Genomic DNA, 15,332 nt, shown 5'->3' on the forward strand with positions numbered 1-15,332 from the left:
TGGCTCGTTTTCTTTTTCCAGGAACAAAGGAGATACTCCTCAAAACCTAGTCAGCTGTAAACTGGCCGGCTGGGATAAAACTAAACAATTCAGGTTTCAGACGCTGGAGAAAACCCAGAAGTGCCCAGTAGGGTCTCTTGTTCCCATTCCCAGGAAGGAGAAGAATTTTTCAGATGAAAATACTGACTCACTAGAGAGCTACCAAAAAAACACAACCTGTCAAGCGCCAGAGAGCGGTGTGAACAGCAGAGACGTCTCTCCAGGTAGATGGTTCTCCTGCCGCTGTGTCCGGTCAACCAGCCGTAGGCCCGTGGGCTCTGCGCGACAGGGTGCTGCTGCTCCCTGGGCTCCGGCCTGGTACGGCACTTGCTGTGCTCTTTTGGTTCTGGGCTCCTGTCTTTAGGACCGAGCAGAAGACAGAAATAGCTCGGCCGAGACCCTTTAGATGTGCCGCTTCCTGCGAGTGGTTCCAGACTCAGGAAGGGCTGGCCGCTGTCCACTGATGTTTTTGTCACCCACTGTCTGGCATTTTGTGTGTCCGCATGCATTTCCGCTAGCCTGCTACCACTGTCCGAGACCGCCTCGCTTCTGGTCTAATCTGGATCTAAATTCCATCTCCCAGACGACTGTGCTTGTGAAGAAGATGGGGACAAAGAAGAGAGGAGGCGGGGGGAGCAGATGACGGAGCTGGAGCCAGGAGGGCTCATCCCTCCAGGCACAAGAGCCCCGGTCGTGATCGCATGCGACGCGGGGTACGTGGCTGGACGGCTGGGAGCGGGTTCTCCTTGTCTTTGGGTCTTCAGGTGTCGTGGGTGATACTCCACGTTGGAGGTCATAAAAGTATTCCTAACTATTCTGATGAGAAAAATAAAAAAGAAGGAAAAGCACTGGTGGAGAAAATGGTCTGAGAGAGTTTACTGACCAGAGCGTGGCCTCCCCCGGCCTGATAACCTGCACGCCCCCCACCCGCTCACCCCAGTTTCTGACCCTCAGCCCTGTCAGTCCATCCACTCTCACCCCTTGGCCACGGCTCCTCCCCTCGCCGCCAGTGCCTTCAGCTGAGGCCTTCCCGCCCCTCATCTCCAGCTGGGCAGCTGGCCAGGTCCAAGCTCTGGGGACAGGGGTTTGAGGCCTCCCTTTCTGGGAGGCCTGCGTGTAGTCCGATCCACCCCCAGTCCCGCGTCTGGGCAGCGGGCCGCTCGCTTTCTGGCAGCGCTCTACAGCTCTCCACAGTTGCTAATTCTTAGTCTTTGTAAAAACCTGACTCTGCTCACCGAGCTGGCTCAGGCTGTGAAGCGTCGGGAGTCTGCTTCGCCCTCTCCCTTTGCCCCTCACCCTTGCTCCGTGCTCTCACTCTCTCCCTCTGTCTCAAATAAAATAGGTTTTTTTTAATGTGGCTCTGATGAAACCACCCCCTGCTTCAAGCCCACCGCCATCACGGCTGGGGCAGCCATTCCCACGAACAGCCCTTTAGTCAGAGCTGTGCGGTGCCGCCTCTTTAAATGACCTTTTAGACGTGACGGGCAGAAGTCGGTGGAAGGCAGCAGGTGAGCACCAAGTGTGGTGCCTCCAGGAGAGCCTGCCTTGGAGCAGCAGTAGGAAATTGGGCAGAAAATAAAGCAAAAGCTGCTTATTTTTGGTAAATTACACAATTCCGATTGAAACTTGAGAACACGGACAGCGTCTCCCCTATTGCTCTAAGTTTGGGAACCACAGAGTAGTTTCAGTGGCTGATGTTATTGTGGGAAGACGCCTGGTTTAGCAAGTTCGTGTTCTCCTCTGACGGAAATTACGCAAAGCTAAGGGTGACTGGTTTCGTGGCCGACTTTCCGTGCACGTGCGCAGAGCAGTTCTTCTGGGTCTGCGTGCCTCACTTGCAAGTCAGTCTGAATCTGAATCTTCTCGTTCCTCCAAGCGACCCCGGCCGCTGCCGGGAGCTCCTCCTGCTCTGCTTCTCCGGCTTCGTCATCGGCCGGTTCCTCGAGGTGACCGTCGTGAGCCAGGAGGAGTCGCTTATCCGCGTCCGAGAGCCATTTTCATGGAAGAAGTCGAGAAGTGCCACCGCGCTCACACCCACAAAAACTACAGTCGTGGTGACCACACAGAAAAGGTGCCGTGAGTGGAAGGGCCGTGCGGATCGGGTGTGCGTGGTGTGAGAGCCGTGCGGGCCCCACTTGCTGCAGCGGTCCGCGTCCGGGCGTCACGCCGGGGGCAGCGGGGCGGGCGCCTCTTCCTCTCGTCACTCTCGGGGGGCCGGGGCCGGGTGTTTCCTACGATTCGGTCTCTGAGGAGGGCCCCACAGTGTGCGTCCCCTTCGTCGTGTTCGTGTTCCTAATTAAGAGTTGGCTCTCACTTACCGAATGCCTCTGCTTCCACACGTACTTGACGCGTGTGCTTGGCGGAGCCCTTGCCACAGACCTGCGTCGCGGGTGGCAGGTGTCGGGCCTCCCCGGTGCTGCTTGTGGTGGCTCTGAAGGCCTTTCTGCCACAGAACCTCTCTCTAAGCAACCTTCCCGTCCGGAGCTGAGCCACAGCGATATCCAAGGGAGGTGACTGTGGGGTAAGGGGGTCAGAGCTACGTGTCCCCCACCCGCTGCACTCAGGCAGGAGCTGGACGCAGGGTTGGAATAGGGAGCAGTCCCTTTCTTCAGTGCGTGCAGGTGCGCATAATCAGAGGGTCGCTGGGCCTCCCAGTGACGTGTCGCCGCTCTCCCACTGTCTCTTTTCCTGCTGTTTGCTTGCCGGTCGCTTCTCGAGCTGCCTTAGACCTGTCCACAGCAGGACATGTGTTCATCCTGATGGTGGCTGACTTCAGTGACTCCTCCCCACACACCTTTCTGGGGAAAGACAGAAGCTCGAGGGGGATCCCCAGTTTCCCCAAACTCTAGGCCGAAAAGCAGGACCCAGAGAGAGCAGCCTTTGCTGAACGTGTTGTGGCCTTCCTGCCGCAGTGTTCTGATGCTCTAGGCTCACAGCCGCTGTAAGAGCGGAGCGGGAGCTCAGGACCTGTGCTCTCAGTCCTGGCTCAGAGGGATTCTTGGGCACGGTGGCCCTGCTCTCCTCTGCTGGAGCACTCGAGAGGGCTCTGTGAGAGCTGGTATGCGGGAAGGATCCCAAAGCACCTGAAGTAAGTTTGCAAACTCCAGACTCACGCCAGCTCACATTTATTTTTGGTTCTCAAAGGACCTTTAGTCTTTCCAAAGCAGAGAAGGATGCCTGAGTGTGAATGGCTTGTCTGAGACACAGGGCGATTAAGAATTTTGACTTGGGCCTTTTTTTTTTTTTTAGGAACTCAAGACGACAACTTCCAAGTTTTCTTCCACAGTATCCAGTACCAGATAGACTTAAGAAATGTGTGGAACAAAAAATTGACATTCTGAATTTTCAGCCATTGCTTGCAGAGGTAGGAAATGTATCTGATATGAAATCTTTTCTGCCACATTTGAGTGTTTTCCAACAAACTCAGGATGAACCCTGCTCGGGTTCAGACCTCAGTTTGTCGTCACTGCAGGTAGCTGGGAACACCGGGGTAATGAGGGGTAGGGATCATTGCTGTTGACACTGCTTGTGGGGATGCCCACTGCCACCCGCGCAGCTAGGCCAGCGGCCTGCCTCTCAACGGCTTTCCATTCGGGATAAAACTGAGCCACCGAGAAGGCAGGACGTGTGCGGGAAAGCCCTGCAGCTCCACAGGCCGGTGGCTGGGGCGAGGGCAAGCACATCAGGTCTCACGTGGGCTGCCTGTGCCTGGAGCGCCCTCCCATCACCCACTCCGTGCGGTGGTGGGGCTGCTTTGTGCGCGAGCCCGTCGGTGGGCTCATGGGAGGGAGCTTGTCCGGCCCGTCTGCTGTTTTGGGTGGTGCTGATGCCAGACAAGGGGTGAGGCCCTGGCAGGGGAGAAGTGGCACAGAGAGGAGCCGAGGGTCGACAGCACATGCCTGTGTGCACGTGGACACCAGGTCCAGGAGCAAGGGAAGTGTCACGTCTGCTGTCAGAGGGGAGAGTGCGGCCCTCTGAGCAGGAGGGCACTCCCCACCGAGCTTGGGGGTCCATCGGCTGAAGAGCAGATGAGCAGCGCCCTGGTGATGAGCGAAGAGACCAGACAGCAGCTGGGGGCGAGACGTGGTTAGAGCTTGGTTGAGGAGGAGCCAGCATGAAGCCTGTTTGTGGGCTGAGGGCGTGCGGCAGGAAGGAGCGGACGGAGGTGGGGTGGTCTGCAGAGGAGAGAAGGCTTAGGAGGAAGCTGGGGCCCTGGGGAGGGGCTGTCTTTGAACAGGAGGAGATGCTAGAGGGAGCAGTGAGGCCCCCCTGTCTGCCCGGCTCTGGGCCCCTAGCTGGGCAGGCAGGAGAGGCTCCCACGGAGCTGCAGTGCAGTTGGGCACGGGCAGGAGATGGCCCCTCCCCAAGGACTTGCTGGCGTTCTGGAAGAGGGAGGGAGATGGCACATCCAGCGAGGGGCAGCTGAGACGCAGAGGTGGGAGGCGGCTGCTGCCCTGGCAGAGTGGGGCTGGGGCAGGCCGCACACAGAAGTGGGGAAGCTTGTCGGGAAGGCACGGCGCTGTTTGTGGCGAGTCCCACACCTGAACCAGCTTCTGTGGCAGCAGGCGGCCCTCAGAAATGGGGGGTCCTGAGACGCCTGGGTGGCTCGGTGGGTTAAGCCTCTGCCTTCGGCTCGGGTCATGATCCCAGGGTCCTGGGATCGAGTCCCACATCGGGCTCCTTGCTCAGCGGGGAGCCTGCTTCCCTCTCTGCTTCTGCCTGCCTTGTGATCTCTCTCTCACACACACACAAATAAATAAAATCTTTAAAAAAAAAAAAAAGAAAGAAATGGGGGATCCCCAGAGGCCAGGTGACTGCTGCTGGTGCAGACGCAGCCGTTAGGAGTGTCGTGTGAGTCTGTGTTTCCCCAACTCCCCTCCCCGGAGCCTGGCACTGGGCAGGGACCTTCCTCATGCAGAAGGAAGGAGCGGCTCCTGCTGGACGGTGGGAGTAAAACTGCAGGCGCCGCGGTGAGCAGGACCCTGTGGCCGCTGGCTCCACAGCTGCCCTGCTGGCGTGGTTTGCTGGTTGGTTTAATCCCGTCCCTGCCCATGAGGGTGCCCGGCTCTCAGCGCCTTCCCGTCATCAGCTTGACTGAGGCGGGACAGACGCGCAGCAAGTCTGTGCCCATGGCAGGAGCACACTCCGAGGTGCGCGCTGTGACCCCTGCACAGTCAAGAGGAGGAGTTTATCTCCCCCCACTGCCCTGAGTGAGCCCTCCCTTCCCCCGGCCCTGTCCCTAGGCCTCCCGTGGGTGGCTTTCTGCCACCAGAGGTTGGTTCCCTCTTTGGCGATCTGTGTAAGTCGATGCAGCCTGGGAACGGGGTCTTCAGTCCTCTTCAGCCGGAAGGACGTTTAGACGAGGAGCCACATGTGGAGAGCGGTGTTGGGCTAGCTCGGGCGTGCAGCGCCGCGGTCGGGGGCTGAGACGCCCCCGCCCTGTGGCAGCTTCCGGTTCTCTTTGCTTGGACTTTGTGCTAATGTCATAAATTTGGCTTCTACATGTATTTTTAACTCTATGCTGCATTTTACCATTTTTGCTTTACATCTGTGTGATCAGTCATCTCTTAAATGTGTTTTTAAGGCACAGTCTTGTATGACACCATGTCGCCCACACCCTCTGCACTCCTTGCCGTGGGCCCCGACGCCCGGGGGCTTCTGCCCAGCATGTGAGCCTCTTTGGCGCTCGTCCGCCAGGAATCGGTCCTTTCCGCTCCTGTGGGGGCGGGGGTATTTGACCTCCGCTTTTGAAAGCTGTTTTTGCTGGGTCTTGAATTCTGGGCTGGAATTTTCAAAACTGCCATTCTGCTGTCTCCTGGCTCACTGTGTTTTCCGTGAAACGTCAGCTTTCCTTTCGGGTTTTGTTCTTCTACATATAGCGTGGGGGTTTTTTCCCTAACACAGGGCCCTGCTCACCGCCGTCCCAGTCAGAGTCTAAGTTTTTCTCTTTATTACTGTTTTTGTAAAAATTTAATTTACAATTTGCCTTTAGTGTAGTTTTCTTCTAATTTCTTGGCTCGGGGTGCTCTGAGCTTCTTGGATATGTGAGCTTATAGTTTTCCTCAAATTTGGGTAATTTCTGGGGCACCTGGGTGGCTCAGTGGCTTAAAGCCTCTGCCTTCGGCTCAGGTCATGATCTCAGGGTCCTGGGATGGAGCCCCGCATCGGGCTCTCTGCTCAGCGGGGAACCTGCTTCCTACCCCCCTCCGCCTCTCTGCCTGCCTCTGCCTACTTGGAATATCTGTCAAATAAATCTTTTTTTTTAAAAAGTGGGTAATTTCTGGCCATTTTGTCTTCAGAGGCTCTTTCTGCTCAACCCCTTTTTCAGATACCCATTGCCTGTGCACTGGCCCTACGTTGGCCCCTTTGGAGCTGCCCCACCACTTGATGCCTCTTTGCCCACTTTTCTTCCGTGCTTTTCCGCTGCATTGCATTTTGGAAGGTCCCTGTGGCCGGTCCAGTTCACTAGCATTTTCCTCAGCAACGTGCATCCAGGGTATTTTCATGTCACACGTGGTGGCTCTCCTCTCCCGCAGTGCAGTGCTCTTTCCCGGTCTTCTGTGTCCCCTGCACAGGCTCAGTCTTTTCCTGCCTCCGAGTAAGAGCTGCTCTGGTGAGCTCATCTGGAGCTCCGCCACGCGTCTGTTTTGGCTCCGCTGAGGGGCTTTCCTCCCCGTTATGGGATGTATTATCTGTTTCTTTCTAAGCCTCGTAATCTTTGTTTGGATGCCAGACATTCTGGATTTTACCTTGTTGGCTGTTGGGGTGTTTTACTGTTCCTGAAAATATTCTGCGGTTTGTTCTGGGATGCAATTGAGTTACTTTGAAACACATACTTTCTAGCCTGGCTTTAAGCCTTTTCTGGGTAGGACCGGAATGGTGTTTAGTTTAGGGCTGACGCCCTTCTGAATATCCCGTCCATCCGAAGTCTCATCTATTACAAGCTTTTCCATTCAGGCTGGTGGGACTCACACGGTTCTCAGCCCTGTGTGAGCTCTATGAATCATTCCCACTAATTCAGTGGCTCCCAACAGGTGACACTTGTCCTCCCCGGAGACCTTTTTGGTTGTCACGGCTGAGGGTGCTAGCATCAACAAGTGGGTAGGGGCCTGGAATGCAGTAAGTGCCCTACCGTGCCCAGGACGGCCCGCACCCTGGAGAAGGCGCAGCCCAGGTGTTGGTCGTGCCAGGGCTGAGGAACCTGCTCTCACACCATCGGGTGGGCGTCCCAGCCTGACGTGGTTTCTTACCCTCATGCACTGACCAGTGCTCAGCTGACACTTCGGAGGGGACCCTCTGAAGCTCTGCGGACCTTTCTGGCACACTGCCCCTTCGGCCTCCTTGGACCCCAGCTCCATCTCCTCAGCGCAGAGCCCACACAGCTCCCCTGGGCTCTCTGCATCCGGGCCTGGAAACTGTCCAGGAAGGGGCTGGAGCAGTTGCAGGGCTCCCTGAGGTAGTCTCCCCAACCTCAGGACCACCGTCCTGCGCCACCTGCGCATCCGTGTTCAAGAGCCATTATTATCTCCCTCGGCTGAGCTTCAGCAGCTTGGACTTAGTGCTGCCGCTTTCCTGGACCACGGGGGCCCCGGAGGTGTGACTGCTCTCACTCATTTGCCGGCTTTCTTATTTTCAGCTTTTGAACATGTCAAACTACAAGGAAAAGTTTTCAACTTTGCTCTGGCTTGAAGAGATTCATGCAGAACTAGAACTGAAAGAGTATAACATGAGTGGGGTCACCTTGAAAAGAAACGGTGACCTGCTGGTTCTGGAGGTCCCAGGACTGGCTGAAAGTAGACCTTCTCTATATGCAGGTGGGTCCATTACGTGTCACGTTTTACTGGCAGGATCAGCAGACGCTAACCCCCGCCCCCCCCCCCCCCCCGGTCAGGGGAAGAGTGTTTTTGTTTTGTTAAGATTTTATTTATTTATTTGGCAGAAAGAGAGAGAGAGCACAAGTAGAGCGGCAGGGAGAGGGAGAAGCAGACTCCTGGATGAGCAGGGAGCCCAGTGCGGGGCTCGATCCCAGGACCCTGGGATCATGACCTGAGCTGAAGGCAGACACTTCACGACTGAACCCCCTGGGCATCCCTGGGGAGGAGTGTTTTAACTGGCAACACTGCAGTCACATTATCTCACTCCTTTGCTTTGGGTTAGGATTTTCTGTAAAACCTGGTCAGCACTGGCAGTGTGCCCGGCCCCTCGCTCTGGTCACAGCGGTGCTGGTTTTATGCAGCTGGTCCCAGTGATGTTTCTTCTACTTTTTCAAAATGCTTGATTTTAGGGTACAACAGCAAAATTTGGGGATTTTGTAGTTTTACATGTGGTTCTACATTTTTTAACTAGGAGATAAGCTGATTTTAAAAACTCAAGAGTACAATGGACACGTCATCGAGTACATCGGCTATGTGATTGAGGTGAGCAGTGCTCCTGACCCGCTGGCCGGGCCGGCTCTTCCCACAGTCCGAGGTCAGCTTCCTACCGAGGCTGGGCAGGGGTGCCCCTTCAGCCTTTGAAGGCATTTCAGAAATTTCAGGAGAAAGTGACTATTTAAATAAATATATTATGTACACAGAGAACTTTAAAAAGCCCTGTAATTTTCAGCTACATAAACCATATTTACCTTTTATTACTTATAAGTTCATGGTGTTTGCGTTCAGTCAAATTTGGGCATTCCGAACATGCTCCAGGAGAGAGAGCCTCGGAAGGAGAAATACACTTAAAGGTTTGCAGTTGTAAAGGCCTTTCTGGAGAAGCCGGCTGACTTCTCGCACGCCCCCTGGCGCGCCCCTGCTTCTGCCCCCCGCGCCGCCTGGCCTGCTGCGTTCGTGTGAAGGGAAGGAGGAGGCCCGCTCCTGCCTGATGCCCAGAACTGAGGAAATGCCGAAGCCCTGCCCGCGGCTGGGGTGGGGCAGGGTCTGGGAAGGATTCCAAGGGGGGCCGGCATCAGGCCTCTGCGGCTGTGTTGGCTGCCTTCTGCCCCAAAATACAGGGTGCTGGCCCGTGCCAACGCAGGAAGCTGTCCTGAGATGACTGGGGAGGGAGCCGATGCCTGGTGCCCTCCCTGCTGTTGCCGCAGACTTCCCAGTGAGGCGGCCGCTCGGCCTCAGCTGCAGAGCGCGGCAGCTCTGCCGGCTTGAACACCGCTGGCTGTTGGCCAAGAGATGCGAGAGGCCCGAGAGGCCCGCAGAGGCCACGGACTCTCTTAGCTTCCAAAGGGTGGATCCAGTCGCGCCCCTCAGGGAAGATGCCCTGGGGACAAACTCCTCAGAGCAGCAGTGCCAGAGAGGACAGGTCGGAGGTCTCTCTGGTCCCACGGGTGGGGGTAGCCAGCATCACACGCTGACAAGCCGTTTTCGTCTGCGCGCTGCCGAAGAGCGCCCGAGCCTGACAGACCCAGACTGAAGCTACAGGCGCCCCAGCCCGGAGCGTTGAGCGCCCCTCATGAGCCTTTGGTGGGCTGGTGCGTACAGTCCGCTCCTTCGGAGCGACGGACTTCATGGTCGACTCAGTAAACTCTACAGGTCTCAGCTCGTTGCCTTTCTCGATTGTCTGTAGTTTGACTTTTGGCCATTGCAGTGGTGCTGGAGACCAGGATGGTCCAAAAGGCCTCAGAAGAGCCCCACAGATGGCGTGGTGCGCAGAAGACGCACGTCCAGGATGAGCAGTTATTCCATTGACGCCACACTGGTGTTTCCATGACAGGCGGGCAGGCAACCCGGATTTCTCAACCTCGAGTCCGGTTGTGGGAGAGGGAGTTCCAGTGGGGCCACTGTGCTCTCATGCACATCCAGGGCCATGGGACAGAAGTCTCCCAAGGCTGGGCCCTGCACAGACCCCAGCCGCCATGGCCACCTCCACAGAGGGGCCTTCTTGTCACCAAGAGCATGTGCCTGGGAACAGGCATTGTCATTTCTTCTCTTCCCACTCAGTCTATCTCCGCATGGTTTTCATCTCTGCGTGCTTTGCTTGATTCATGGAAGTTGCCCTGTGGTTTTTTATATTGGGTTTTTCTGTCTGGGTTTTCAGTTTTTCACACATGGTTTTTCAAGCTCCTGGCAATGATAGCGGCAGCGTGTGACGTCCCTGGGGCCCGAACTTTGTGCAGGCTGTGCTGACTCTCACTCTTGGTGATTTGCTTCCCTGGGTGCTCCTTCAGTGACCTTTTAACTACAGGTTCATTTCCGTTAGTCTTAGTCCCTGGGAAACCTGGGGCCCCTGGGTTGGGCTTGCTCTCCTTGTAAGGGGATTGTGGCGACTTCCGCTGCAAGCAGAGGCCCCATCAACAGGGCAGCCCCCGTGTCCACTCCTGCCAGTGTCTCTGTCTCCCCGGGACGGCTCCGCTCTCCCAGCACCGCTTTGTCAGTTTGTACTCGCTCGACGCAGGACTCTCCATCCCGCGCTTTCCCCCTGTGCTTCCTCAGAAGCTCCCTTTCTGTCCGACCTCCGGGAGTCCTTCTGCGCAGGCCCTAGCGGTGGCTGGGGGTCCCAGGATGTCTGGTTCCCTGTTCTGCTGGAAGGGGAGTCCTCTTTGCGAAGGCTCTGTGCGGCAGGCGCCCCTCGCTGCGTCATTGTCCTTCCGAGGCCGTGCTCTGTGCTGTCACTTTGTTCCCACAGAGCCCAGATCTCTGGAGCGTGGCCAGGGAGGAGCTCAGCACGTGAGCTGGTGTGGGCACCTGCAGGGCCCGGGGCCTGTGTGGACGATGTGACAACGCCGTGATTTAATCCTCCTCATGGGCTTCACAGGGACGTAAGAGACCAGGCTTTAGCTCCAGTCCGTGGAGTGTTTCGTGACATGTTGCTGGATGAAGATCGTCTCAGCAGATCAAATATGACGTATGGGATTAAATTGTTCTGCTTCCTTTTTAGATTCACGAAGAAGATGTAACCCTTAAACTTAACCCAGAATTCGAGCAGGCATATAACTTTGAACCTATGGATGTGGAATTCACATATAACAGGTAATGCTTTCCTGACTCTTCCTACAATCGCGTCTTCATCCTTCGTGGGGAGCAGGCTTCCCCTCCGTACGTCCCTGCACGTCTCCGCGCTGGTGTAGGAGATGCGACGTGGTAGGGTCCGTCTTCGCGGGTCATGCTTCACTCTGACGGGTCTTAAGATAACAGATTGCCAACATTTGCTCTTCCTCCTTCTTGGACCATACGCACACGGAGATGTTGTCATTTATCTGTCACGGGTGTGGGGTGGGGGCCCTGCCAACCTGCCCTTCCCTCCGTTCGATCCACTATGCCCCCCGGTGTTAACGGGGGTTTTGTGTTTGTCTCTGCCTTGCTTTTATTTTTTTTTTTTTTTTTTTTTTTTATTATTTTTTTTTTTTAATTTTTTTTATTTTTTTCAGCATAACAGTATTCATTATTTTTGCACCACACCCAGTGCTCCATGCAATCCGTGCCCTCTACAATACCCACCACCTGGTGCCCCCAACCTCCCACCCCCCACCCCTTCAAAATTCTCAGATCGTTTTTCAGAGTCCATAGTCTCTCATGGTTGTCTCTGCCTTGCTTTTAAAAACAAACAGTTGTGTATCTTTGTACACACACACACACACATATACACTCCCAGAGAAATATGTTTTTTGGTTTTGTTTTGAGCTGTCTCTGGCTTCCGGGCGGTTTTCACTCCCCTGTGCCCAAGATTCTCCATGCTGCACGTCGCTGTCCAGTGTCTTCACCACTGCCCGTGCCCCAGGGCGGGTCCGCCACGCTCCCTGCTCTGTGGTGGACATTCACCCCGTCTCTACCCTGAAGGTGCTGCTGTGAGCACCTTTTCCCTCCTTGCGCACAAATGGTCGTGTTCTCTTGGCTGCACGCTCAGTTGTAGGACTGTGGCTTTACCCACGGTGGCAGCAGGGACCCTGGTACCAACAGCTGTAACAACCTGTTGATCCACACCAGCCCAGGAGCTGGTTTTGTTAAACTTCTAAGTTCGTCTGACTTGGTAGAGCTATGATGCAACTTCTCTTGGTCTGGACATGCATGTGTCTGACTGCGTCGAAGTTGAGAATTTCCATGTGTGTTGGCCATAACATTTCTTCTTCCGTGAAACGCTGGCTCATGTTTTTTCCTGAATAGTTTGGGTTTTGTTGTTTATAGGACTCTTCTCTGTGTTCTTTGTGCTGGACTGCCCTTGCAGAGACGTGCTACAGATAACTTCTGAACTTCTCTAGGTCTGTTGCTTGTTGTTTTGCTTTTGTAGAGTATCTTTTAGGAATCAGAATTTTAAGACGGATCAGGGATGTCTAGTTTTGTTTAAGAAATGTTTGGGTGTTGGGGCTGCCAGTAGATCAAAGGTACTGAGTGTGAGTGGGTCATGGGTCAGCGGGGAGGGGCCGTGGTGTGGCCGTGGAAGCTGAGCAGGTGGGATGGAGAGCGAGGGGAGGTCTAGGAAGGGGCCGTGTTTGCTGTTTGAGATGAGAGAAACTAGCTCTGTGGGAGCCCTGCAATGGAGGGGTAACGAGGGGGTGCGTGCGGGAGGGGGTGCGTCTGGCCAGGTGGGGTAGGAGTCATTGACAGAGGGTAATACCCTCCCTCAAGGTGGTCGGACGAAAGAGGTGAGAACGGATTTGTGTTTGGACGTTTCTGACCATGTGTTACTCTGGAACACGTGGCAGGCAAGCCCAGTGAGGAGGAGGAGATTGGGGGAGGGGAGCAGAGGAAGCATGGGATGAGGGCGGTGCAGGAGTGCGCCTCCGGAAGGATGCGGGACACAGACCATAGGCACGACAGGCCATGGGGCTGAGCCAGAGAGAAAGTGCCCAGGAAAAGCCATTGGGTCCCACCAGCAGTGAGGGCTGCTGGGAAGGCAGGATGATGAGGTGGGGAGGGGATGCTGGGTTCGCCCAGGGCCTGGGCAAGCATATGGGCAGCCACGTACAGTGTCGGAGAGATGAGAGGCCAGGGTGTGCGGCGGAGGGCTGCCACACTTGACACTCCGAGGCTTTGCCTGCCCCACATAAGCATTTAGGTTATTTACAGTAAGTTTTGCAAAACCAGGAGATTTCCTATTTTTAAAAAAGTGTATATTCCCCACTCGCTTTGAACCGGTGAAGGATGGGCAGGCCCGCGGTGCAGCAGGCTGAGAGGAGCCGAGGGCGGAGGGGCTGCGCTCGCCTCGTGTTATTTGCTTATTCGTGTGGGTGTTTTCCCTTTTTGAAAAAAAAACAAAAGAGGTCTAATTATCATATGATCTCTCGGATATGAGGAGTTTGAGAGGCAGGGCAGGGGGTTGTGGGGGTAGGGATGGGGCAGCTGGTGATGGACGTCGGGGAGGGTCCGGGCTCTGGTGAGCGCTGTGAACTGTGGAAGCCCGACGATTCAGACTGTGCCCCTGGGGCAAATAATACATTACATGTTAATAAAAAAATTAATTAAAAAAGCAGGTCTAGGGACGCCTGGGTGGCTCAGTTGGTTAAGCAGCTGCCTTCGGCTCAGGTCATGATCCCAGCGTCCTGGGATCGAGTCCCACATCGGGCTCCTTGCTTGGCGGGGAGCCTGCTTCTCCCTCTGCCTCTGCCTGCCATTCTGTCCGCCTGTGCTCGCTCGCTCTCCCTCTCTCTCTGACAAATAAATTAAAAAAAAAAATCTTAAAAAAAAAAATTTAAAAAAAAAAAAGCAGGTCTAGTGAGATAGAATGTAGGCAGACTTGCCTTATTAAAGTTCACAGTTTGAGGGTTTTGAAATACATCTATCTGCCTTGTGACAGCAACTCCACAGTCAAGAGAAGGAGAGTATCTCCCACCCCAGATTCCTCCTCCCACATCCCCCACCCCCACCCCCTACCCCCTGGCCCAGAGCATCCCGTTGCTCCACAGGCTCACAACCCTGGTCTTGTCCGTCTTTTTAATTGTAACCGTTGTGATAGTTGTGAGGTGGTGTGTCGCTGTGGTTCCGGTCTGCATTTCCTAATGAGCAGCCGTGCGGAACGCCTTTCCATGTGCCCGTGTCCCGTGCGTGCATGTTCTCTGTTGAGGGCGAGTTGAGATCGGGTGGTGGGAGGCTTCCACTTTGTCCATTGTTTGCAGAGCTGGTGTGGCGCAGCTGGTCGGTTTCTACAAAAAACCCGGAGAGGTTCGGACTGGGATTACGTTGAATTTTTAGCTCCATTTCAGGAGGAATTGACACCTTAATACTGAATCTCCCAGCCCTTGAAAATGGTGCCTCTCTCCACCTAGTTAGGTCTGTTTTTTATTTCTTTTAGCAGCGTCTGTGCAGTTCACTGTGTGGGTTTCACGCATCTTGTGTGATTGGTGTGACCCCTAAAAAAGGTAATGCTGGGGGCGCCTGGGTGGCTCCGTGGGTTAAGCCTCTGCCTTCAGCTCGGGACACGATCTCAGGGTCCTGGGATGGAGCCTCACATCGGGCTCTCTGCTCAGCGGGGAGCCTGCCTCTCTGCCTACTTGTGATCTCTGTCTGTCAAATAAATAAATAAAATCTTTAAAAAAAAAAAAAAAGGTAATGCTGTTGTAAACAGTAATCTGAACTTAATTTCCAGTTGCTTCTAGCTAGTGTTTACGAATGTCGCTTATTTTTATACCTTAATCTCATACCCTGAGAGCTCGCTAAATGCACTTTGTAGTTCTAGTAGCTCTTTACAGGCTACACAGGGTTTTCTACGTTTAAGATCTTCATGTTCGAGTGGAGTACTGCGCTGCCTCCTTTCTTTTCTGTTTGCTGGCCTGGCTAGCTGGCGTCTCACGGAAGTGGCCTTGTTCCCAACCTGAGGGCTCGCGCCCAGTGTGGGCTGTACGGAGGTGGTCTGTGTTCGGGCCTCCGGGTCGAGGAGGGGGACTCCAAGTGCGCTGCCAGCGATCGGGCATGACGCGTGTGGGATTTGGTCGGGTGTTTTTTCCTCCGTCAAGGTGATCACGTGGTTTTCCTTTTTTAGTCTATTAAGACAGTCAGTTACACTGATGGGGTTTGTTGTTGTTGTTGTTGTTGTTGTTAACTGATTGGTTTCCTCATGTAGAATTGGTGTGGCTTTAAGTGGTGGGGTTCAAAACCAATGACGACCAAGAAAGAATTCTTGAGACATCTTCGGTGCAGAAGGGGGTATTAAAGCGCGGAGATGCGGCCCTGGCAGGAAGGGCTACCGCCCGGCATCGTGAAGAGCCGCTGAAGGTTCCCTACGGGGCCGGGGAGGTGGAGACACCGGAAGTTTCCGAAATGACTTTCATCTGCTAAAGGAGACAGGATCCTGGAGGCCACGTTGTCAAGCTCAGGTGGGTCCCCTCTAGCAAGGCAGCAGCGGGAAGACAGCTGGGAGCTCCGGGAGGC

General features: G+C 55.0%; 1 protein-coding gene across 2 annotated transcripts in view; it reads left to right on the forward strand.

The window, feature by feature from the left end:
• MOV10L1 (Mov10 like RISC complex RNA helicase 1) overlaps window positions 1-15,332 on the forward strand; it is a 65,447-nt gene that overhangs the window by 22,021 nt on the left and 28,094 nt on the right. For both annotated transcript variants that reach the window (XM_047742987.1, XM_047742988.1), the window contains exons 7-13: window positions 22-263; window positions 623-752; window positions 1,916-2,110; window positions 3,289-3,403; window positions 7,676-7,853; window positions 8,386-8,456; window positions 10,909-11,000. In XM_047742987.1, the coding sequence (XP_047598943.1) occupies window positions 22-263; window positions 623-752; window positions 1,916-2,110; window positions 3,289-3,403; window positions 7,676-7,853; window positions 8,386-8,456; window positions 10,909-11,000 (1,023 nt within the window). The remainder of the gene's footprint in view (window positions 1-21; window positions 264-622; window positions 753-1,915; window positions 2,111-3,288; window positions 3,404-7,675; window positions 7,854-8,385; window positions 8,457-10,908; window positions 11,001-15,332) is intronic.

Source organism: Lutra lutra, chromosome 8 (assembly GCF_902655055.1).
Source record: "Lutra lutra chromosome 8, mLutLut1.2, whole genome shotgun sequence".
Classification (NCBI taxonomy): Eukaryota; Metazoa; Chordata; class Mammalia; order Carnivora; family Mustelidae; genus Lutra; species Lutra lutra.